At 36.8% G+C, this 25,284-nt stretch overlaps 1 protein-coding gene across 3 annotated transcripts; it reads left to right on the plus strand.

The window, feature by feature from the left end:
- The first annotated feature begins 341 nt into the window (after positions 1-341).
- On the plus strand, positions 342-25,284 carry LOC113398138 (uncharacterized protein). 3 transcript variants are annotated; one of them, XM_026636736.2, is made up of 29 exons: positions 342-529; positions 924-1,125; positions 6,671-6,781; positions 8,884-8,961; positions 9,858-9,962; positions 10,059-10,185; positions 11,013-11,173; positions 12,461-12,611; positions 12,716-12,842; positions 12,949-13,054; positions 13,681-13,795; positions 14,068-14,159; positions 14,788-14,923; positions 15,114-15,289; positions 15,369-15,483; positions 15,600-15,734; positions 16,131-16,300; positions 16,425-16,600; positions 17,021-17,157; positions 17,402-17,542; positions 17,741-17,912; positions 18,500-18,614; positions 19,135-19,269; positions 20,141-20,152; positions 22,182-22,313; positions 22,893-23,036; positions 23,559-23,857; positions 24,208-24,319; positions 24,901-25,284. In XM_026636736.2, the coding sequence occupies exons 1-29, from the start codon at positions 486-488 to the stop codon at positions 24,934-24,936; spliced, it is 3,762 nt and encodes a 1,253-aa protein (XP_026492521.2). In that variant the 5' UTR covers positions 342-485; the 3' UTR covers positions 24,937-25,284. The 3 variants fall into 3 exon arrangements, with proteins under 3 accessions (XP_026492521.2, XP_026492522.2, XP_064074519.1); XM_026636737.2 differs by lacking the exon at positions 20,141-20,152; XM_064218449.1 differs by lacking the exons at positions 342-529; positions 924-1,125; positions 6,671-6,781; ... (2 more) ...; positions 10,059-10,185; positions 11,013-11,173 and adding an exon at positions 12,095-12,141.

Below are 25,284 nucleotides of genomic sequence, written 5' to 3' on the forward strand. Positions count from 1 at the left end.
AAAATGAAGTTAGATTTCAAGTTTTCTTAAAAATATGGGAATTTTCAATTATTGACAACACTAGTTTAATATCATTCTACTCCTTCAATCATTAGTTCAATCGAGTACGTTTCATTACACGCGACAGCGAATGAGTGGAATTTGACAATATGGGATATATTTTTGTTAAAATTTGATTTTACTTTCGTTGCATTACATTGCATATAATTTCAAAAAATCGAGTTTTATTTATTTGAATTAGAAAATAGTAAAACAAAGCTCTAATTTTTATGTTAGCTCATTATTTGTGTAAGTCACAATAGAGTGTTCGCCCAGCTGGTCCTGTTGTCATTATTGACAATCAATTCACAAATTCATTCACCAGTCATTCATAAACGTAGAAGAAAGAAAATATCTTTGAATGGGCAGAGAAAATTAATAGTGTAAAATAATGATTTCTCGTTAAAATTTGCGTCTAATATTTTGCTATATACAAAAACTTCAATATGGTAACTATAATAAAGAATCAACTGCTGAAACATCTATCGAGGTACGCTGTTGGACGTGTATTTTAATATATAAAAGAAATATATTAATCCAAACTCTAATTTAATAAAATAACAATGTGTTCACACTATATATTTAGAAACAAATATACATTTAAATTATATAAAGTTTCACCTTCACTTACCCTTTTCAAATAACTATTAACTGTGTTTTTTATTCTACTTATAAATGTACCAAAAAGTTTGTTTCGAAAAAATCCTCAGGTTTAAAAAGATAAAAATGCAAGAATAATACGAAATAATAGATGATACAAAAACTGAATTGAAGTATATATAACAATAGTAAAATATAAATAGTGCTTCATTTTCTTAAACTTTAATAATTACAGTGATAGAATATTCTTCACATATTTATAAATAATTGTATATTAAATTTAGGTACACAAAGAATTTATCACCAGAGCAGATCTCTCTCTCAGCTCTAAGAGGGTCTGGCGAGCTGCAAGATCTAACACTAGATGAAGATTTGTTAACTGATTTGCTGGAACTTCCTGGCTGGGTGCGGTTGACCTCAGCGAGATGCAACCGAGCGTCATTCAGGATACAGTGGACCAAACTTAAAACAGTTCCTATTGTATTGGTGAGAAATCATTAATAATTAATTATATATAATATCCATAGAATAAAAGCTATACCAATCAAATAAGGAGTAAAACTGAACAAATACTACATTTACGTATTCCATGAGATTTGCAAAGAGCTGTGCTATATAAATACAAACAGGTCTGTATAGATATATTGTAATTCATATATTAACAACAACATAATTCTACTAAACTATTTATATTTATTTGAATTTTACTTTGAAAGTTAACAGATTAAAACTCAGATGAATGGATCTGTAATATCATAGAGCATTCAAGATCTCGACCAATGATGATTATCATGTCACTGCAATGTCAAAATTGTTTATTTATCTATTTACAATTTGAATAATCTATAAGCATTATTATTATAAAAGATAATAACTACAGTTCAATGAAATGAAATATGTTATCATACAATTTAATATTTTTATTAAATAGGCTTATAAATAAATTGATAATGTTTTAAATTTTCTACAAATAAATAGATATGTATTGATAAAATATACTATATCTTATAATACGATAAGTATTATATATAATTAGTGTGTCTTCTTCACATGAAACATTTGTGATGAAATATTCAACAAGTCTAAATTTGTCATGACAATCAATATTTGCAAGTAACAATGAGTAAAGCACGCTCAATACACAATAGAATAGCTGTTATATTACAACAATCACTAGTGTGATTGTGATATTCAATACAATTGTCTTATTTTTGTTATATAAATAATAAAGTTGGTTTTTTTTTTCTATTCACTATTTACATAAACAAGTTAATAGTGTTTCACTAATATGGATTCAAGTTAATAACTCTAATAATTAGTTATTTAAAATTTAATTAGCTTTTTAAACTCATAATCATTTTTACTAAAATATAATGAAGATAAAGGAAAAGGTATTGATATGAGGAAAACATCATTGGTATATTCGTCATAATATACATAAAACTGTTGAGTTTATTTATTTGTTTAAACCCAATGATATCAGGTGCAGTTCAATAGGAAAATAAAATTTTGTGCTTGATAGCCAATTTAGAGAAAGTTTGACTTTTATAAAATCATGCTAAGACCCACGGGGTGGTACCCACAATAAGTTCACTTAGATTTATTTAATTCTCCTGTGATTTTTTCATGATTATGAAACATATTGTTGAGGTATAGGAATGGATTGGAGGCATATTTTGTACGCAATAAGGATAAAATAGATAAAATAGTCTAGCACTTAAATAATACTATGGTATAAGGTACATGTTTGTACGGCTTTGTTCAAGCCCATCTGAGTAGGTACCACGTGGTCCACTCATTATAAATTCTACCGCTAAGAGGCAATTATTCTTCACGTTCCAGTTTTAAGGATGAGTGAGCCATTGTCAATGTAGTTAAACTGGCCCACCCTTCAAGGGACATTATATCTTAGTTCCCAATGTTAGTGATGCATTGGTAATGTAAGTAAGTGGTTTAAATTTGTTATGGTGACAATGTCTATAGGCGTCAGTGACCACTTAGAGCCATTTGCACATCCACCTACGTTTTTCATTTAAAAATACATCATGTTCATTAACTTACTCCTAATCAAACTATATGGGGGGTGGTGTAGTATAAACTGCATAAAAATATTTCTGACTTTAACGACAGTCTGTGGGTCTGAATTAAAACCTACTTGGGAATGCTTTTCCGGGTGGGTGGGTAATGTGGTCGATGTAAAACAACAAATGAACACCAACAGACAACATTGTATTCAATCAAACGGTTAGTTATAGACTGGTGATGTATGTTACCTTTCATAAGAAAATGCTAATTTCTTATCTTTAAACTTCCGTGTTATATTTGTATGCTACGTAAACTATTCCGCGATAAGATATATTGCGTTCCACTTACTAATACGATGTTTAATTAATGCTAACGTTTGCCTACAGGTTTGTGCCACACTAAATATTTATCCAAAAGTTAAACAATACCATGAAAATTAAACAGAAGTTGTGTTTAATTTAACTTAGTTAAGGTGAAGTCATAGTAAATTTACAGTTGTTGCTAGTATGCGAGGTATTTTTGAATACTTATTTTATTACATTTTATATATTCTATTGATACAAATCATACTTTATAAGGATTGCGAATCGGAAAAAATTTAATAATCATTTCAGGCAGTCTTAAATATTCTATTCTTTATTGTTTATTCATGTAGGCTCATAAAAACACTTCGTCATGATACAGTGTTAAATTAAATGTTAAATTAAATGTTAAACCTACCACTGGTTCGGAAAGTGGTTTGAACTGAGAAGAACTGGCAATAAACTCAATAGTTACTCGTTTCCAACATTTTAATTACAGATTATCAATTAATTTATATACATATATTCTGCCTAGAATATTAGATATCCTTGTATTGAGTAATATGCCTTATTTAACTTTTTTTTTATTTAGCTTTAAATTTTTTAATAGGCTTAGTTAAAAATAACTGTAAAATCTTATTATAGAAACAATAACCTTGCCCCAGGAAGAATGTACTAACTTTGTCCGACCCGAAGTCGGAAACTGAGTGTTGTTAATTTACATTTCAACCTCGAGTCATTGTATACAATGATAGTCACCGTTTCATTAATAAAAATCTATATTACTGTAAATATACGAAAACGATTAAACTCATGTCATTAATATAAATTACCATAGTTTTAAAGTTTAGAATTTTTCATGTATTTTTTTTGAGTAAACGCATTCTCGTGATATGCTACAAAAATAAACTGATAAAGATGTATTGGTACTGCAAATTACCCACACTCATCCATACACAGACACATATGTGTGTTTGTGTATATATATATATATATATATATACATACACATACATACATAGAGAGGAGAAAATATTGATTGCAATATCCGTTAGTAAATAACGTAGGTATACAAAAGTTGATTCACTAATTATATGTACATTGAAACTCATGCTTGCATGTTTAGCATAAAGCGCTTAAAATTAGACGTTCGTGTTCGTAAGTAAAATAATCAAGTATAAAATGATTTTGTTGTTACAAATTATATTTTTTCATTGGTGCCAATAGTACTAGTGCCAATATTTTACTGGTTATAACGCCATTGTCACGTAGAATAGAGGAAACACGAAGATTTATTATCGGAGTGTGTTCGAAACATAATATTTCAAAGTGACTCAACAAAAGCTGAATGGCGTGATACTTTTAGTGTTTTTTGTTGTTTCGATTTCATAGATTTTTTTTAATCGTGATTTCATAAATCTAAGATGCTATTTAGATCTTATGTTGAAAGAACTACCGATTCGTAGTTGAAATAAGAATTTATGTTATTTTTGGTATATTTTATTATTTTACTTTAGACTTGATTGTACACCACAAAGAGTAAAAAAAAAACAAAAAAAAACAAAACATGGATTACAGCCTAAATGGAAGTAGCATACAATTTTGACGACCTTATTGCTACATAGCGGTTTCTTCCAGGCAACCAACGGTGTGATAGGTGGTACTGTTATAATAAATAAAATAACATTAATCTATTCGGTTTCTTAACTAAATACGTAATCTCCGATATCAATCGTGAAGCGATTCTTAAAGTCCAATGGGAATCGATACGACCCTAGAAAATTCTTTCTTATATTTAGTTTCTTAAAGCTTTTCTGATAAAAAAGTATATTATAGTTGTATCATGTTCATTACCGTCGTTACCATAAGGGCCCCCATTTTAAAGGGGCTCCGAAGAACCTACAATTTCTCTCACAAGTTGACTGCTATGAATATTTTTTGTACCACCAATTATTTCTACATGGCAGACGATTTTTTAAAATAAAAAAAAAAGGTTTTTGTTAAATATTTTGCCAGATATTTAATTTTAGTAAATATCTAGCAAAGGGGCTCCTGATTCATGTGTGCCCAAGGGCCCCAAAATAGCTTGAGATGGTTCTGATCATGTTTGGATATATGTTCGCGTTAATTATTGCATAGGATCTACCTGGTTCCCTTTGTTACTAAGTCAACTAATGCGAGTATATAAGACGATAAGCCGCAATAATCAGCTTTTAGATAAATGACGTTGTTGATTCTATTAATAGATATAAAACCTCATTTAGAATTCAAAGATGACGAGATTGTAAAATCTTATATTCAAAATAGGTAACAAGGAATACACCATTGCCAAAGCAATGAACTTAGAAAAGCGAACAGAACTTGTAGCGAGTTTTGAATAATGTATTTTAATCAACGTTTCGTCAAAATCGTCCAGCCTTGATGTTGCATTAACATCCTGTACATTTCCCACTACTGGGCTAAGGCGTCCTCTCCTTTTTTTTTGAGGAGAAGGTTTGGAGCGTATTCCGTATTCGGATTATAAGGTATTTTGAGTATTTAAATCAATCAAAGAAAGTAGATAATTAATAAACACGTTCCTAATAGGCAAAACGCATTACCTATAAATAGTCTATGTTCTCTATACTAATTTAGACAACAATGACGCTAAATTCGAAACGCCAATACTCTCATTCAACCTTGATATTGCATAAAGTAACATCAAGGCCGTAATATCAGAGTCGAGATGGCCCAGTGGTTAGAAAGCGGGCATCTTAACTGATGATTACGGGTTCAAACCCAGGCAAACACCACTGAATTTTCATGTGCTTAATTTGTGTTTATAATTCATCTCGTGCTCGGTGGTGAAGGAAAACATAGTGAGGAAACCTGTATGTGTCTAATTTCAACGAAATTCTGCCACATGTGTATCCACCAACCCGCATCGGAGCAGCGTGGTGGAATATGTTCCAAACCTTCTCCTCCAAAGGGAGGCCTTAGCCCAGCAGTGGGATATTTGCAGGCTGTTACCGTAATTTCAGTTGAGTCAAAGATTTATCGAAGGGCATAGAATTTGTATTAAAAGTATAAACTAAGGTTTCACTGAAGTCTATGTTATAGATGCGTGATGCGCACTCATCACCTGGCCGACACGGGCCGATATGGCCTCGTAACCATTTAGTATAGATGTAAAAATGGATAATAAATATTCTTTTTAATTAAAAAAAATTAAGAAAATATTTCCGTAAATAATTATTGTTTTACGTTCATCAATCAATCAAGACTCACTTATAATACTTTAAATTAATTTTGGTTATTGTTCATTTTTATTTAATAAAATTTGTCGGCTGTTAGCTGGGTACTATTTAAACACGCACTGCACTTCGATACCGCTAAGTAGTTTAGAGAATAAATACAGCGACAGTACCCTACTAGTAGAAAAGTTAAGTATAAATACGAACGTGACTTTAGACTAATAGTGCTAAGGAACAAATGCATACAGAAAAAATCTCATAATATACTTTATTCTAGTGAGCTCATGAGTAATTATATCGTAAAGTTACTGCCATTTAGCTAAAGTTTTGAATTTGGTACAGATTGGGTTTATCTACTCTACCGCAAACATAACAGTTTTTTTTTATTAATGATTACAACGATTGAATATATTTGTATTATGTATGGTTAATTCTATAAGGTCATTTTTAATAATAATTTATTTGTTTCAGAATCTAGACGAAGTGCACATCGCTCTAGAAGTATGTACAGAGCCTCGCGTCATGAACCCGGGCTCGGCTGGTGCCATGCCCATACCGGGGAAATACAGTTATATACACAAGGTATAATAAATAAAAGTAATTTAAATTTTGAGATCGTAGTTTCTTAAGAGCATAGTTTGTCAGCGTGGGAATTTATTTTAGAACACACACATAGGTACTTTCCAATAATACACTTGCATTGTGCAGTGTATCGTACGCACCCCCTAGACAATTAGTTGCTTGTTTTCGTTGCAACGAATAAATTAAATTTTCATTGCGCGTTCATAACGTAGGATTTATAAAAATACATTTATTTATGAGTAATGTATTAGCTATAAGGTTGTCACTCGCAAATATAATTATAAATTATTTGTTAGCATAGGGTGCGGTCAGAGTGCATTAAGATGCCTCATATACATTATGATTTTTATTGATTCTACTGCTCTCCTCTAACTAAATAATTATTTTCTGGATATTTTAAGGTTGGTAGGTATAACGAATTAGGGCGTTAAGACACATTAAATAATCACTTACTTAAATTTTATAAATAAAAATAATGGAGGTAAATATTAATCAGTTTTTTTTTAATTAACTAAAGACATAAATCTTCTTGGTTAAACAAGTCAATTAAAATTATTTTATATTACACAAAAATCAGGGGGGCGGCCCGCTGACGGTATCTGGTCATGAAAGGTACTAACTAAGTATAGCATCAGTACAAAATGGAATGTATATCAACCGTTTTTGCTTAGCACTATGCACTATTTTAATTAAGCATTTAAATAATTAGGAATTAAGCAGACGAACTAAACGACATGAGTTTGAGTATGAGTTGGCGTTTGTTTTAAATTTCGTATTAAGAGAAAAAAATAAGCAGGATAGTGCAAAAATTACATTACATTCAGGTTCATTCGGGTATTCACTATGTTCATCCTTATAATTTTGTACTTTTAATTCGACATTAGGGGAAATAGTTACCCTTCGTACACTTTTCAGATTTTATTTTTTTACGATGTGATTAATTGTCGTATTTACCTAGTTTATGTGCTTAAGTGTAACAAATATATTATAGTTTGTTAAAAAAGTCCAAAATTCTTATGACAAAAGGTTAAAGGGTTATAGGCTTTTTTCTACAGAAAATAATTGTACGAATGTACCCCACGTATTGGTATGGTAGGGGTACGTTCGTACAGTAAATGCGGTAAATTCGTACGCCATGGGGTAGATTCATACAGGGTAATTAAAAAGCCAATTAAAATCGTTCAATTTTTATTAATTATTACAAAAATATTTATTTATCAAAGAACTAACTTAATAATATGTGACTTGACCAATAGTCGATAAATCTTGAAAAGTAAAAATTAACAATTGCATCCCACGACACTCGCGCCCCACCCTTATGCTAACTTGTCTATGTGTGCGTAGACGATTCGCGAAATTATAAGACTCGGCTCGAAATAAAAACTGACGTGCTCCCACCTTGAGATCTGGGGAGGGACTGAAAATTTATTGACAGCGATGTCGAATAATAAGTCAAAACCGTCAAATGATTTTCTCCATACTAAAAAGTATGGACGACGAATGCCAAAAAGTAAGCAATATTTAAATAAAAAATACTATAATATTATGTGATATAATAGAAATTTAACACGGTGAACTTATTATTTATACTTTTGTGTCCCCATTTAACCAAAAATACATGTATAAACTAGCAGCTAAATAGCTTAAAAAACGTTAATAGAAAAGGTCGATTTCAGTGTTTGGAGTGATGTTGACGATGAATTTACTGAGTTATTAATACAAATTTTATAAATATCATGCGGTGAAACTTGAGATCTATCTATTAAGATACTGAATGTTTTTTTTCATCCATAATCAATGCTCCAGTTTTAAGATATTTCGAAAACAGTAAGCGCTATTTAGGCGTTCCGCAAGGACTGTCCTCTTAAGTGAATGATTTTTCTTAACAAACACAATATCTCCTTTGTGGTTTTATATAATAGTTATGTCATCAGTCGATAGCGATGACGCTGACACCGATATTTAAACTTCAAACGATTGTATTCTTAAATATAAGTCAACCCATAAATTTTCTAGAATAAAAAAAATCATTTTGTTTTGTTGAATATTTTAACAACTTAATATGTGTTTTAATATAATATTTACATATGTTTCAATTTAAGGTAATAGATGGCATATCCGTGGCTGTGAATCAAGTTCAAATAGAGTTCAAATGTGACGCCTTCACCAGTAGTGTTCAGGTAAATCAGTTTTAAACACAATATATTAAGAATAATATCTTAACTGTTTTTATAATTCCTTTCTCCTTTATAAATGAAGACCATATACTTGTGAAATTAAATTAAACTTAATATTAAAAAATATATATATTTACGTAAGAATTATTAACATTGAGGTCTTAACTATATGTTTTTTTCTTAAAAAATATTTGTAATATATTATAAGATTATTTCATCTTATTTTCAATTTAAATTTATTTTAGCTTCTAGCGCTCTATGTCAGAAAAAAATGAACCTCTGACCTGAGCGCTGTCGTAAACTTTAAAAAGTTGTGACTCATAACGCAATGAATGGATTAGAAAAAAAAAACAGCTCTGACTGCAGCTATTGTTTTAAGGCGTATTTGATAATACCTCACTTGATGTATTAAATATGGTATGAATATCCTCATGGAAAATACCCCAACTATTAAATGAATAAGTATATCTAAATAGAAAATGTCTGTTCTAAGTGACTTGAGTTTTGACAAACGAGTAAGGACATATCTTCTTAATAAGTTACGATTGTGCAAATATTCTAAAAAGAAACTTCTAAGCAGTGAGCTAATAATAGCGTCGACGATTAAAAATAATAATATTCCAAACACTCTTATACATCTTCCAAAGGCGATTTTTTTATCATATATAGATACATGAAAAAAATGCTGTCTGATGAACGAAGGAGTAGTCTTGAGAAATTTTTGGGTAGAAAAAGACGGCGTTGTTCCTAAATAAGTCTTCTCCCGATGCGGTTAACGGTTAACTAGATGTTTGAAAATGCAGGGTCAATCATATTGAAGTTATTTATATAACGCTGACATTACGTACTATCTTATGTACGCACCTTTCATTTAGATGGTCATAATATTTTGCCTTCAGATCTCTAGGGTGACCGTGGAATCCAGAACACCAGAGGGCAGAAAGGGTGATCTAAGACTGACTAGAATCAAATCACCTGACACTGGCCAATTACTTATATTTAAGGTACTCAGTTTTATTACAAATCATTTAATGTATATTTAATCTGCCTACAGTTATACTTTTTTATAGTGTGTTGATCGATGTAATGTATTATTGTAGGAATTAGAATGGCAAAGCGCCCGAATAGAGGCGAAGGCCCACGGCGTTGCAGCAGCCAACCTTCCTCCTCTGCGGCTGCTACTCGGGAATACGCACTGTCGGATAGTTATTAAGAAACGGTTATCTGGTTAGTTCATCTTCTTTTTAATACTGTTTTAAAATGGCTGCTCAGTCTAAACATGTTTAACAGGATGAAATTTTGCACAGGAATCCCTTACGTAGATGAGCATTATGGAAGAATTTTTCAAACTTCATCTCTTAAAGGGGCTTAATAGGGGGTTAAAGTTTGTATGGATATTCGTCAAATGTGATGTTTGAATTGATGATGAATATTGAATATCTGTATTTACGATTTCTTAAATAAGTTAAAGACAGTTTTCTTAAAACTTCATCACCACAAAGGTTGAGATTTTGGATGGAAATCCGATATTTTTTATGTTAGTAAAATGGAAATCGATGTTTAGGCATCTGCTGGTTATTAAAAATCCACCCCACAAGAAGGTTAAATAGAGGATGAAAAATTTAATGAAAGGTTTTTGATATTATAAATATTTTCTATATTATTGTTTGTGCTTATCACTTGTAACAGCAATTGAAAATTAGTCACCTAAGTAAGAGGGTGAAATCGGGGATAAAAGTTTGTATAGAAACACTTCATTGGAATCGGAAATTGATCCAATGCAGACTAACAAAGACTCTAATGCTTAAAAAAATCGGCAGGTTTCTGAAATATGATTGCAAAACGATAGCCCATCAGGTACGAGGCTATTATATTCCATAAAAAATGATTTTGTTAATTAACTACGGTATGTCTCACAGTTAACTAGTTGGTATACTTATTAAATACGCATTCATACGCAAATCTCATCGAGTGCACTTTTGCATAGAAGTTAAAAAAGAGTACAATTGAACGTATCTAAGTAATTCGATAATATAAGTCTATTTCTCCTGCAGACTGCGCCGTGCTGGGGTCACGCCTGGTGCTTCGCCCGGAGCCGCTAGCGTGGGCGCTGACGGACGGACAGCTGCGCGCCGCGCTCGCCTGCGCCGCCGCGCTCGCCGGGCCCGTCCGCCGCGCCACCGAGCAGGCCACGCGCACCAAGGCCGCGCACAAGGTGACACTCGACTGACTGACTCGCGGCTCGCTAGCGGCCCGTCCGCCGCGCCACCGAGCAGGCCACGCGCACCAAGGCCGCGCACAAGGTGACACTCGACTGACTGACTCGCGGCTCGCTAGCGGCCCGTCCGCCGCGCCACCGAGCAGGCCACGCGCACCAAGGCCGCGCACAAGGTGACACTCGACTGACTGACTCGCGGCTCGCTAGCGGCCCGTCCGCCGCGCCACCGAGCAGGCCACGCGCACCAAGGCCGCGCACAAGGTGACACTCGACTGACTGACTCGCGGCTCGCTAGCGGCCCGTCCGCCGCGCCACCGAGCAGGCCACGCGCACCAAGGCCGCGCACAAGGTGACACTCGACTGACTGACTCGCGGCTCGCTAGCGGCCCGTCCGCCGCGCCACCGAGCAGGCCACGCGCACCAAGGCCGCGCACAAGGTGACACTCGACTGACTGACTCGCGGCTCGCTAGCGGCCCGTCCGCCGCGCCACCGAGCAGGCCACGCGCACCAAGGCCGCGCACAAGGTGACACTCGACTGACTGACTCGCGGCTCGCTAGCGGCCCGTCCGCCGCGCCACCGAGCAGGCCACGCGCACCAAGGCCGCGCACAAGGTGACACTCGACTGACTGACTCGCGGCTCGCTAGCGGCCCGTCCGCCGCGCCACCGAGCAGGCCACGCGCACCAAGGCCGCGCACAAGGTGACACTCGACTGACTGACTCGCGGCTCGCTAGCGGCCCGTCCGCCGCGCCACCGAGCAGGCCACGCGCACCAAGGCCGCGCACAAGGTGACACTCGACTGACTGACTCGCGGCTCGCTAGCGGCCCGTCCGCCGCGCCACCGAGCAGGCCACGCGCACCAAGGCCGCGCACAAGGTGACACTCGACTGACTGACTCGCGGCTCGCTAGCGGCCCGTCCGCCGCGCCACCGAGCAGGCCACGCGCACCAAGGCCGCGCACAAGGTGACACTCGACTGACTGACTCGCGGCTCGCTAGCGGCCCGTCCGCCGCGCCACCGAGCCGGCCACGCGCACGAATGTCGAATATTATAATATAGCTGAAGAACTTGCTCCGTCGTTTAAGGTGGATGGAACCGAGCCGCCACCTAGTAAGCCTTGTTCAAAGCGATGATATCATTTAAAAAAGGAACTTATACTGAAATTTTGGGGTGATAGTATATAATTTACTTTCCTGTAAGTTGACATTTTCAATAAATAAATCGAAATCAAATAGCTGGTATTATTAGTGCAACTTAAATTTAATATCATAATTTTCTTTCAGATCGAAGAACCCCTTGATCAGATCCACAGCCGTCCAACGTCTGGCGATAAAGACATATTAGCTCGTATGTTCGCGAAACATGACGTCAGAGAAACCTCCTACCATTTGCTTGCGCCGCGGATAGACCTGCACTTGTGTGACGATCCTGGACGTAAGTTTGTTCATGTAATCAGTACATATTCTCATCATTTCAATCAGTACAATGCTCGAAATGCAACTCGAGGTAAAAAATGAAACATTTTTTTTTATACACAGTGGGTAGATCAGAAATGCCGCAGCTTGCGAATGGCGGGGCGCTACAAGTGACTCTCGTCAGTATGCAAGCCGACTTGTTCCCTTACCATAAAGCTTCCAACGATAGACGGCACTGGCGAGGATATAGGTAATACCAACAATAAATACTCTTTAGTAAAATTAGATATTATATTGTATGGTAATCTTTACTACTACAAAGATATTATTATGACCATATTATCCTCGAAATTCAGGGAAGCGGCCACCCCTCACAGTCAGTGGCTGTCACAAGCATTGTCTTCCTTCTGCACTACTCTGCTGGAAACCTTGGATCCTAGACCCATGACACCTAGTGCCAAGGTAGAGTAATATAGATATAAAGATAGATGCAAAATCTTGAAATTTGTTCTTATAGTAAAATTATGCGCATACTCGCCGTGATAGATACAGCATCCGGTAATCTATCACTCTGATCAGTGACAAGATATATAACATATTAGTTCCAAGGGTGACGGTACTCCTTGTTTGAAAATGTATTTAATTTTAATTTGAAAACTGTTCATCTCAATTGTTACTTATAGTTGGTGGAGTATTATTTTGCGACAAAAATATAAGATAAATTTATGAAAAATTTGGTAGTCAATCAGCTTGATAATTACTATTTTTATCATTATCTTTGATACAACAACAATTGGTCTTGTCATCCGTCCAAAATGCGAAAAGTATAACTATAGGTAAAGACTTTCGAATATAATACGAAGAAAATATAATTTCCTACGAATGCACTACGTTTTTTTCAAGATAGCAGCAAACACCCACACAGACTGACAAAATTTTATATTTACTATACAACTTTCCCTGGGTCTAAAGTCTCAATTTGAGGTAATATTGAGGTCCTGCTACTTTTTCTTACCGAATATAAAATCTAAATTAACCCTAAAAAGTCCTATTTTATAAAAAAAAAAAAAATACCTGTCGGGGTGCAGACGAGTCAGAGCGAGCGCGGCGACGAGCCCGTGGGCAACGGCGTCCCGCCGCGCGCGCCCGCCGCGCCCGCTGCGCCCGCGCCGCCCACGCCCACCGCCGCGCAGGCCTCGGCCGGTGAGTTCTCGATTCTTCGTTGGTACACCATATTTATAAAAAATCAACCATTCAAATACATACAGCTAAATTAGTAACTCCAGTACTGCGCACTTTATTCATAATAGTGTGGAAGAAAAATGATTTAATAAAAAATTTTTTACCGTTCTTAATGTACCCGTGCATATTTTTAATCAATAAGAACATGTTTTGTCTGTGTAATTGTTTACAACTAAATATTTTTTTATTGTCTTTGACAATTTTACATTAATTGGACATTATTGTTGTTTTAGCATCACCCACTAGAACGAGAATACTTCAGCAGCTCGGCAAGTTGATGACTACTTGTCTCATACTCAGGATAGACGATTTCACCGTTTATAAGGTAAAAACTTTTTTTTTATAATTTAATTTAACCTTCCTAATATATGATTGCGTTTCATATAACTTGATTTTTTTTGTCATCATGGTCAAGAACGGATGTGTATCGTACATTGTACGAACGTAGGGATATTTAAATCAGAACCTTGCCTTGACCTTGAATTATTGGCTAATATGTGTGTGTACTTTTAAATTAGTTAACCGTAAAACCGTACCGTATCCTTATTTTGAAATATTAATAAGCATTCATATTTATTTAAAGAGATCCCTTAGTTGGCTTCCCCTCTTTTAAAGTAAAAAAAATAAACAAATAACAGCCATTACATGTCCCACTGCTGGGCCAAGACATCCTCTCCATTTTGAAGAGAATGTTAAAAGCTTTTCCACGACGCTATTTGAATACGGTTTGGTGGATACACTTGTGGCAGATTATCTCACGATCTGATCTTTTACCACCGATGAATAATAAATACAAATCAAGCACAAGAAACTTATGCAATGCGATGCGATGCGATTTCACGGGCTTGGACCCACAAGTTTAGTGTAAGTGTTATACTAGTAGACTATTTCACCTTTTTTAAATCATAGACAATACAACAGACTATTTACAAGATTCAAATTTCCCTATGTAGGTATCGACAGGATCCAAGTCACGCGAAGCGCCGCGGCCTTTGGTGAGCGCGGAAAAAGCGACCTTACCGGGCGACGCTGGCCTGCTGCACGCTGAACTCACATTTTTCTACTACCCTGGGGATGTTTGTTTTCCCGGTAAACAGAAATTTTAGTAGATATATTTATTTCGCTTGTTGTTAAATCACCCCGTTTCATGGACTAAATTCTACTATATTTAATAGCAATTCTTTAACACCATTCGAAATAGATCCAGTTTCAATTCCCTCTATTTGTAATTCAAAATACCGCGTAATTGATTAAACATTTTAAACGATCTGCGATCAAGTGCCGTCCCCGAAGCTGTACGTGCAGCTGAGCCCGGTGCGCGTGTCGGTGGACGTGCCCAGCCTGCTGTGGCTGGCCGCCTTCCTGCCGCACGTGGGCGCCGCCGTCACCGACCACGCGCCGGCCGACGACTCCGCCGCCTACATCGACGTGCGCACCGAGGCCATCATGCCCAAGGTGCGCGCCGTTACGCCTTACCTGCGCTGAGCGAACGAACGTACTCAAGTTTGAAAACGATTGAGGCTCTGGTTTCTAGATTGTTCTAGAAGCTGGCCCAGAGCACGTGTCGCAGCAACGAGATCGACCCAAGGAGCTTCACATATGTACAGCGAGGGCGACGTTTACTAATGTTCGAGAATCACCCAGAGCCAGTGAGTATTATTCGAATTTACTTATTTTGTAGAAAATCCTTTTTTTGTCTCTGGTTGGGCGTTTGATTGTCTATTGATTTTGCACATACATATAAGATTTGTTTTTGAAATTATAGACACGGCTGGTACGAGAGCAGATCTTGCGTCTATAATAGCTGCAATACGAAGGACGACGGTACATCGAGGACAATTCCCTTGTTCGTCCGACGACATCGACCCTTTGCATGAACAGTTTTTGCTGCATGCCGATAGTAAGTGCTATTCGTTTATTTTTTAAAACTTACTACAAGGTTTTTGAGACGCTATTGTCGATGACTTTAATCTTGTATATATAGCATAGTTTTTTTACAAGTAATATTGATTCATTCATAAATCCTATATTCATTTTATTTGCTCAGAAAATTATGGTATTGTAGAAATCATAGATTATGTTCGTTAGATGGTTAACGCAGAACCGACAGCCACCACATATAAAACACTAAAACGTACGAAAACGTACTAAAAATTAAACTAATAATTTAACGCGAGGGGGCGCGGCTTCGTGTGTGAATAGATAAATTAAAAACGTGATCAAGCTCAGAGTGTCAAAAGTAGAAGGTGATAGCCAATAAGTACCGCGTACACGTGCTCCTGCCCGCGGCCCGCAGACCTGGACGACGTGGAGCGCGGCGCGGGCGCGGCGGCGGAGCGCACGTGGCGCGAGAGCCGGCGCGTGTGGTGCGCGCGCGTGGAGCCGCTGTGGGCCGACTTCTGCGGCGCGCGCGCCACCGCCTGCAAGCCCTCGCCGCTGCTGGACGCCACGCCGCTCACCGCCTGGGTACGCCCGCGACTCCCGTATCTCAATGCATTTTGAACGCAACTCGTTCCCACGTGTCCCTTTATTCGCCTCGATTTTGATGCTCGTCTCGTGTCGGTCTTATTATAAGCTTATGGCTTTCTAGGTGTGCTTCGAGGAGGGTTTCTCTCGGATCTGGGTGATAGGCCGGACGTGCGGATTGAGCGGGATCCAGCTCAATCATTACCAGCTCCTGTTCCTTCTGCGACAGATGGAACGTATCAGTGAGCTGACGGCGTGGCTGGCTCACCAGGCTAGCAGGATGCCGGAAGCTGACCAGGGGTATGAAAAGAAAAATGTTTGATCTAGTAGACTATATATATATAATAGATAACAATTGCCCATAGACATTAGCTCTAGAATGTCTATCCTATCTGTAGTTACACTGGCTTACTAGTTCTTCAAATTAAAACACAACAATGATTAGTATTGCCCTTTGCCGGTAGATGGGTTTATTAATATGTTAAAAGAAGTAGTTCCATATATTTATATATTGAATTGAGATAAAAGGTAGAAAAACAAAAGATAGAAATATTGTACTAGAGATGACATTTGCGGGAAATAAGTGTCCGAAGATTTGATAAGAGATAAAAGTAAATGGAATTTAAAAACACACGTCATCCATGTCATCATATTACGGAAATAAACGCATCCATAAATAGTGATTCCAAATGTTTAATAAGATGTGTCTCTATTTTTCAGGTCGTTGGTAGTCGGTCTTGTTGTTCCAGCAGTAGAGGTGACACTGGTTTTACCAACTAATTGCCCGGGACAAGAGTCTTCCAGGGATCTAGATAGTGTACCACTAGATTCATCCAGCCTCAATGATATGAAATTAGGTAATAACTTACTCAATAATTCACATGAATATTACCTAAAATTATCACACTTTTTATAATGGTAAAAGGTGGTTTCGGTCGAAGGGAAATTTCCGTAACGAGATATAAATATATTTTTTTGTCGATATTACTGAGTCAAACACGGAATCTAAATATTATTCTTATGTCCGTAATTACGCTCACGTACCTTTTATAACAGGTCTATTGATGTATATATTTTAATGTCTGATATTTCCATGCACAGGGTCGGACGCAACAATGGCTCCCTCTATGCTGGACCGAGATAGCGGCGTGCTAGCCACACAGGGTACCATTGAAGTGTGCACCGCTCAGCCTCTGCCCGCTGACGAGATACAGCCGCCTAGCCCTGGGTTGAATTTTAGTGGTATGCTACTGTCGTATGCTCTGTACAGCTAAATGAATAGAAAATATGAAATTTGAAGACTAAATACATTAGACTTTTAATGCAATTAGGAGGAGAAGATCTCGCACCGTCAAAGTACTATTCACCAAGAGATCATGTTATCTCAATAATACCGTGAACTACTAATATACCTAATAATTGGAGGTACGCGTGGCTCAGGTTTCTCGTCGATGCGGCGCGGGCTGACGTCGCTGGTGACGTCGCTGGACAGCGCGCTGACGCGCGACGACGCGCGCAGCGACGCCGCGTCCACGGCCAGCTCCGACAGCGAGCGGTACGTCGTGGTGGGGCTGGCGGCCGAGTCGCCCGACGACGCCGACGTCGCCTTCAGGTGCGGCCCGCTGCCACGTGCAGAACGGTTATAAGTTCTTCGCCAAATCACATAGTCCTAGGACTACGGCCTTTATTATTGGTCAAGATTATATCGAACCAAGATTTATATTTTACCAAAATCGACCGCAACATTTTTGATATTTTTCAATATTGCTCGTAGGTACAGGTTTTGTTTCGGGTTTAGCTAAACTTTTGATTCTAGACAATTATTTGTTGTATTATTATTATTAAATTAGAACATATATACTCTATTCCAACCATAACAGGAAAAAAGCCAAATAAACAACATTTGACAGTAAATTGGCGCGATACCATTGGTCGAGAGCTTGATTAATCTATGATAATAACTATGGATTTGCGATAAAATGACGTTTTGAACGTCGATGAAACTGTTATTGGAATTTTGGAAGTAAAATTAATGCAATAGTGTTGTATTATAAATAAAGATATATTAATCGTAAACTCTTAGTAGTGCACAATATAGCTGGGTTATTAGCAAATCGCACGAAATACGTAAATCTAAGGTTCGTTTATCTTTTTTCCTACTATACTTTTTTCGGCTATATGTATATATGCTTCTCACAGGGAATTCGAACACGGGCGGTTATCGAGTGGTGTGGAGGTGGCGTCGGAGGTGGTGGAGCGCTCGTCGTCCCCCAGCGACCACTCCATCACCAGCTCCTGCAAGCGACGCGACATGGTGAGTGCGTGATATTGTAACCAAAATCGAAGTCGGTTTCATTATTACATCGAAAGCGAAAATTAAGCTTATGAAAATAAAAACAAATATTATGAAATGTCTTTGAAAGAATATGTATAGCATTATAAAAATAAATAAATAAATATATAATATTGGACAACATCACATACTTACTTACTGTGATCCCAATGTAAGTAGCTAAAGCACTTGTGTTATGGAAAATCAGAAGTAACGACGGTACCACAAACACCCAGAAGCAAGACAACATAGAAAACTAATGAACTTTTTCTACATCGACTCGGCCGGGATCGAACCCGGGACCTCGGAATGGCTTACCCATGAAAACCGGTGTACACTAATCGACGACGGAGGTCGTCTAAATGATTTTCTCTTTTAAATCTTATTAACTTTTATTAGTTCTTCTGTGCTTATTTCCATAGTTGTGTGTGTATGTGTGTCTGAAAATGTAAGCAACAAGTAACAGAAAAAATATATTTAAAGAAATTTTCTTTTGGTCAAGATATCGACGTGCACATTGCGTTTGAACAACATATACCTCGTGCAGCAAAGCGCGAACGCTAAGTCCTGCATGCGGTTTGTGGCAGATGACCTCAAGACTGACGAGTGCTCTTCCATACCTTGGGATGAGTTCCAGGTATGAACTTCTAAGATCTCTATATATAATAAAATAATATTGCAAAAAATGCACATGACTTCTAAAAATTCGAACAAAAAGCTTATTATAAATTTATACTAGTATTGCATTATTTAAATAGTTAAATTAAATTTACTTAAAAGAGTTGAGATTTATCTTGAACTTCGTAATCATTTATCAGAGGCATGTTATACATTTAATTAACTATTTTATATGCACAGGAATATACATTTATTTTAAATAAAATTATTATCATTACAGTAAAAATTTCAAAGACGCTGTAGAATTTTTTGATATACCTAGTTTTCGGATATTCAACTAAATTAAATTTGATGTCATCAATTCAAACACCATTCATGCTAGAACCAGACACATCTCTCCTTAACATACTCGCCACAAAATATCACAAATAAGCTAACTTATCTAACAAACATTTCTCAATGGCAGATATCATTAAAAAAAATACTCGTAGCATGAAATCACCTTTTTGATTCTATGTCGTCATTTACCGTTCATCAATTTTAAATAAGGCTATACCATAAATATTTAAAATGAAAAGGACTCAAGTTTTAAGTCGCAAGTATATTTTTTATATAATGATATAATACAATACTGATCATTCATCTAAACATATGAAACTATTTTACTGAAGTATAAATAATACTTCAGTAAAACCATTATGGTAGAGGTTTATTAATTGCATGATCACATTAATTCCTATGAACTCATTATTCGTACCCCTCACGATCAGAAGTCGCTGTTGTTCTAAATCGAAAAGATATTATGGAATGCATTCTTTTCTAACTATGTTGTCTATGTGTGTTTTTTTTTCTCTATGGCAACTCCCGCCCGCTCGGCTATCGTGAGAAAGATTCGACTCAAGGTATTTAAGCGATCAGCTGATCAGACAGATCGTTACTGTTTCATGACACAGTAGTGGTATCATTATGTTAAACCAATTAGATGTAGAGGTTATGTGTCGTAGCCAAGGGGGTTTTGTCTGTGTAAATGTAAATTAGGAGGATATTGCAGTCGCTATGTCAATCTTATTTAAAAAAAAAAAAAAAATAATATAAAAAACTTTCGAGTACTCGCCATCCATAAATTACGTAACACTGTTTTTTATCATTTATTGCCACAAATAACATTTGTCAGAATCAATATGTGGCAACACTCGATTTGCAGTTTTAAATTGAATTATTTATTCAAATGTTGCTTTCGCATGTGTGGATGAGTGTATTTTATTTTTAAATAGGAAATCAAATTATCCAATCTCCCCCTTATTATACCAGGTAGAAACACCAGGTAGACTGCCTTAAGTGTGGGACGAAGCGTAATTAATGAATGGTATGAATTGTAACATTTCTGTTGACATTACTGCAATATCTTGACACAAGCTTCATAGTATATCGTACTAAAGTACGATTATTTAAAAAAGCGTTTAGTTTGCATGAAATATATACAATAATTTGTGCACCTCAGATTATAGTATTTAAACTACTATTGATTGATCCAATCGGTTTATCAATATTCACAATTCTCAAAATCAATTGGTAACATATATAGTAATATTTGAAAGCAATATTCTGCAGATGTTCAGGGATAATTGACGTTAAGATTCATTCGCCTTTTTTAATACTGGATTGGCATACCAACTGTCAAAATTTTAATGAAGTAAGTAAATTGACATGATAAACGCGTTAGTTTTTAGTGAATTTTGCTTTAATTCGTGTGCCCTGGTGCCAGAAGTTGCTGAATACATTTTTGAGTAAAATGTAAACGAAATTTTCCAATTTACCGAGTAATTTAAAATATAATCGTATTACTGCTGAAACGCAAAAAGGCATATGTTAATTAAAACAACCAACAATTGTTCAACCTTTCAGCAACAGGCCACAGAATTTTAAAAACTCCTTACTCTTATTCTTCAAGCTTAAGTTACTGTAAATGTTACAAAGCTTGTTAATCTCTCTTTAATTTCACCTCATTGTAGTTTATCAGATTTGTCCGTTTGATTTATTAAATTAAATCAGAGTTTTGTGTAAATAAATGTAAACAAAGTGACGTCACCGTTACCTTTGTTTACATAATGTACGCATTATATTTAATTAAGGTATTTGTATTTGGTTGGTGTTTCGATGAACGATTTTTTTTATTTTATGATTTTCTTTTAGTAAATCTACACTTAGTGTTATTTAAATATTTAATTAATGAAATAGAAAATAATATTGATAAGGAAATATAACAAATCTGAATACAATGAAAGATACATATGCAAATTAACATCCATATAATATGTAGATCAATAAATTCTAGTAAAAAAAAAACGATGTCTTACAGTGATACGACTTGCTGAATGTTTTGTATTATACTATGTAGACAAGCTTAAAATATACATACATATTTTGCAACTGTCACAGAGTTACAGCCCTGTGACGTGCTTGGTGAATTATGCCTCAGCTTCCGCACCCGAAAGATCGAATCGAATCTTAAAAATCCTTTGTTCAAGTTTATGCGTTTTGCCAAAAAAAGGAATTTTATGATTTATTTAACGTATATTAAACTTCTAAGAATCTAGGTTTCATTTCACTTCAAATAAAAAACGCACTGTACTCTTTATCTGTAAGCATAGAATTTCGTAAAGGCGATCGAAGCTTATATTTGTTTCAATGGCTTATTTAAAAAAAACACAGCTTTCGCATGATTTCTATACACGTAGTTATTCGAACGGCATTCGTAAACACAAACAAATCATTACTAACAAACTGAATCACATTACCCATTATTGTATTTCGTTTGAACATTGTTACTAACATATATAATTATGACGAGTTATATAATTATGCTTGTTGCATGCATATACGTATTACAACTTACAAAGTCGCTGCATTTGATGCCTAATCATCCAACAGAATAAGTTTTCCATGCGCGCCCGAGCCTGGTCGGAGCCCGCGACGGGTGACGACGACCTGCGACCTCGCGAGACGCCGCGCGTCGCAGCGAGGCTACTGCGGACTGAACTGCCGAGAGCTGTCAATGAAATGGTAATTGCTAATGATTAGAAAATAATTTCTATGTTCGGATTAATGTTTCGGTAAAATTTCTAATGTGGTTCTTCTGGGTAACTTTTCGTACGATTTTAATTCCCCTCGTCTGAGTGCGTACCGCCCACTCGACAGATATTATAGCGTAAAAATATCCCGTATTGTTGTGTTGAAGCTTACAGTTTCATTGGATATATATTCTTAGACCCCATAGTTGACGAGGTGTTGTTTTGTATTTTGAAAATGATATCATTGTCTGCTCTCCTAAAATATTGACTCGTTTTCTGATTTTATTATATTATTACAATAAGTTCGATATAAATTTGCTATTAATTTTCTCTAGTTGTTTTTTCTATATACGATACAGGTATACAAATGTATTTATCAATCTATTATGAATGTGCATGTTTTGCACTTGGGCATAATTAGTTATTATTTAATTGTATATTTGTAAACATATTATATCCTCTTAACTCTAAACCCTTGCAGTTAACTTTGGTAAAATTTAAAAATTGTCTATGTTTTTATTTATATATAAAAAATACTGCTACTAATAAAAACCTTACTTTGTAAAAACAGGGTGAGCCCGTAGGTCTAGCTCCGTACGAGGAAATACTGGAAGCACGCATCAGAGAGTTGAGCATCGCTCTCAACATGAGCACGGCCCTGGCGCTGTCCGAGTTTATCGAGGACGAGGTGGTGATACCGCCCATGCCTCTGGAGGTAAACTTTCTGATATCGAACTTGTTGTATTTTTATTTAACAGTATTTTTCTTTATAACATTAAATTCAAATATAAATTAGATCCATGTATCCGTTCATAGCCACTTTGAAATTGTTAGTTGTCAAGTATATCGTTCCAATTATATGTAAAACGATTCCTAGATCTTCGTTTATTTAACTCCCCTGTTACTGTTGGGTCAAATCTTACAACCTGTCTCACAAATCACCTGTAAGCATGCACACGTCATTCATGTCATAATTTCGGTGCTGGTATCGATAAAGATTATTATATTAAAGTTTATACATTTTAACATCGAGGTGAAATTAATATAGATTTAAAAAAAGTATTTTTTTTTTCTTATATCACTTATCAAATGCTCAAGTAAAGTTATATATGACGACATGTTTTTAATTCAACACACGATAAAATCAATAAGCGGACAAAATTATGATTTTTAATTTTTACGAACGAGTAATACATATTGTCAATATTATATGTATGTTGAAAATCGGTCTTTACAGGTGCTAATAGAAAACGTTAAATTACATCTAGTCGAAGACAGACCGACTCGCTCCATATCTTCGCCGCCGCCACAACCTTTAGACCTGGATCTAACCACTCTACGATTAAACCGAGACACTTCAGGCGTTGTCCACCTTGGACCCACCGTCTCTTCGAGAACTGTCTCCCCGAGCAGTCCACCTCCGGAACTGCAGATGGCGATGGAGGAGATACAAAGATTGAACGAGGAAAATGAGGATTTGAGGAAAAGGTTGGCCACGTTGAATAGGATAGCTGAGGATAATCGAGATTTGAGGGCGTAAGTAGTTTTCGACCTGTATTTGTTTGCAAACAGTTAACAAGAGCTTACGAAAGCCTATTATTACCATTTACTAATATCCCTAATCGACAGTTCCACATCGCAAAGTGTAAGCTAGTGATTTGTCAAGGATACGAGCTCACTTCCCAGTATTATTTGTTATAGTAATCTATCTCAAATAATGGCTTTTATAAGATCCGAGTAATGGGGTATTCGGTATACCTCCAATATATTTCGGGGCGTTAGTTTTGGAGCCAACCCAAAAGCAAAAACTCCTAAAAAGTACCAATCAATTTCCACGAGCTGAACCAGGAACCAAGCGAATGACGATTACGACGGACCGTTTCCAGCAAAGTGGAGGAGGCGAGCGCGCTGCGGCAGTGCGTGCACGCCGCGCAGCGCGACGCGGCGCGCCTGCTGGCCGACAAGCACGAGCTGCTGGAGGCCGTGCGCCTGCTGCAGGTGCGGCCCGGGGGACCAGCCGGCCCCGCGGCTTGCTCGTAGCCTATGAACTTCCGCGGGGCTCGAGCTTGCTTCATACTACATTTCGTCTGCTTCGATGCGGTCGTTTGGTCGTGACGGGGCAACAGACGGACGGAGTCACTTTCGCATTTATAGTACTAGTGTAGATTAGGGAGGAGATAAATGGCTGGTTGTAGAGTTTGTCGTAATTTTGGAAATTCTTTCGGAATAAGGGCACGACAAAGAATGAGGTTATCGGATATCGCTCTGTGTCTTTCCATAACAAATGACTATAGAAAGACTTTTTGTATGCATTTTTAAAACGGTAAAAAATGAACGATATCTTAAGTTTGATCAGTCGGGTGTGTATATTTTACATTGTATTAATAATTAATTGTTATCGTTATATTGAATAAATATTAGATTAAAACACTCGGAGAAATTATTACACTATATTCACACCAGACTAGACTATAAAAAGCATATGTTGCGCATAGATCGTAATATCAGAACAGTTACTAGTAAGATAAACACATAGCCTGTGAAATCTGTGAGTGCACAAGTAATGCGACAACTTCCAGGAGCAGCTGTCGGGCCCGTGCCGCGGGAAGAGATAGCGCTCCCGCGGCGGCGCTCAGGCCTGCCTCGACTGCGCCGCCTGCACCGCCTGCTGCGGACAGCGACTGTAGACGCGCGGCCGGCCGTGGCGCTGCTGTAGCCGTCTGCTGGTCGACTGTCGTGAGACTGCCGAGGATTCAATGTTGCCAACCTTATTAAATTACCCTCAAACATCATGCTTGACCTTATCCCATTCATTTGGGATTGACGCAGTGGCTTATAAAACTGCATGAAAAATATTTAATAGATTGACGTTAACCAACCCTGAAAGTTTTTACGATAGCCAACAGTTGGCATGTGGTGGCGCTATACTACTGCCGGAAACGACACGGCGAATACCACAAGAA

Source organism: Vanessa tameamea, chromosome 22 (genome assembly GCF_037043105.1).
Source record: "Vanessa tameamea isolate UH-Manoa-2023 chromosome 22, ilVanTame1 primary haplotype, whole genome shotgun sequence".
In the NCBI taxonomy this organism is placed as follows: Eukaryota; Metazoa; Arthropoda; class Insecta; order Lepidoptera; family Nymphalidae; genus Vanessa; species Vanessa tameamea.

Bases quoted from the DNA above. Each gene is read 5' to 3' on its own strand.
- LOC113398138 (XM_026636736.2), top strand. From the start codon at position 486: ATGGTAACTATAATAAAGAATCAACTGCTGAAACATCTATCGAG. The intron at 1,126-6,670 runs GTGAGAAATCAT...TATTTGTTTCAG, and splicing joins AAACAGTTCCTATTGTATTG to AATCTAGACGAAGTGCACAT. The intron at 23,037-23,558 runs GTAAACTTTCTG...CGGTCTTTACAG, and splicing joins TACCGCCCATGCCTCTGGAG to GTGCTAATAGAAAACGTTAA.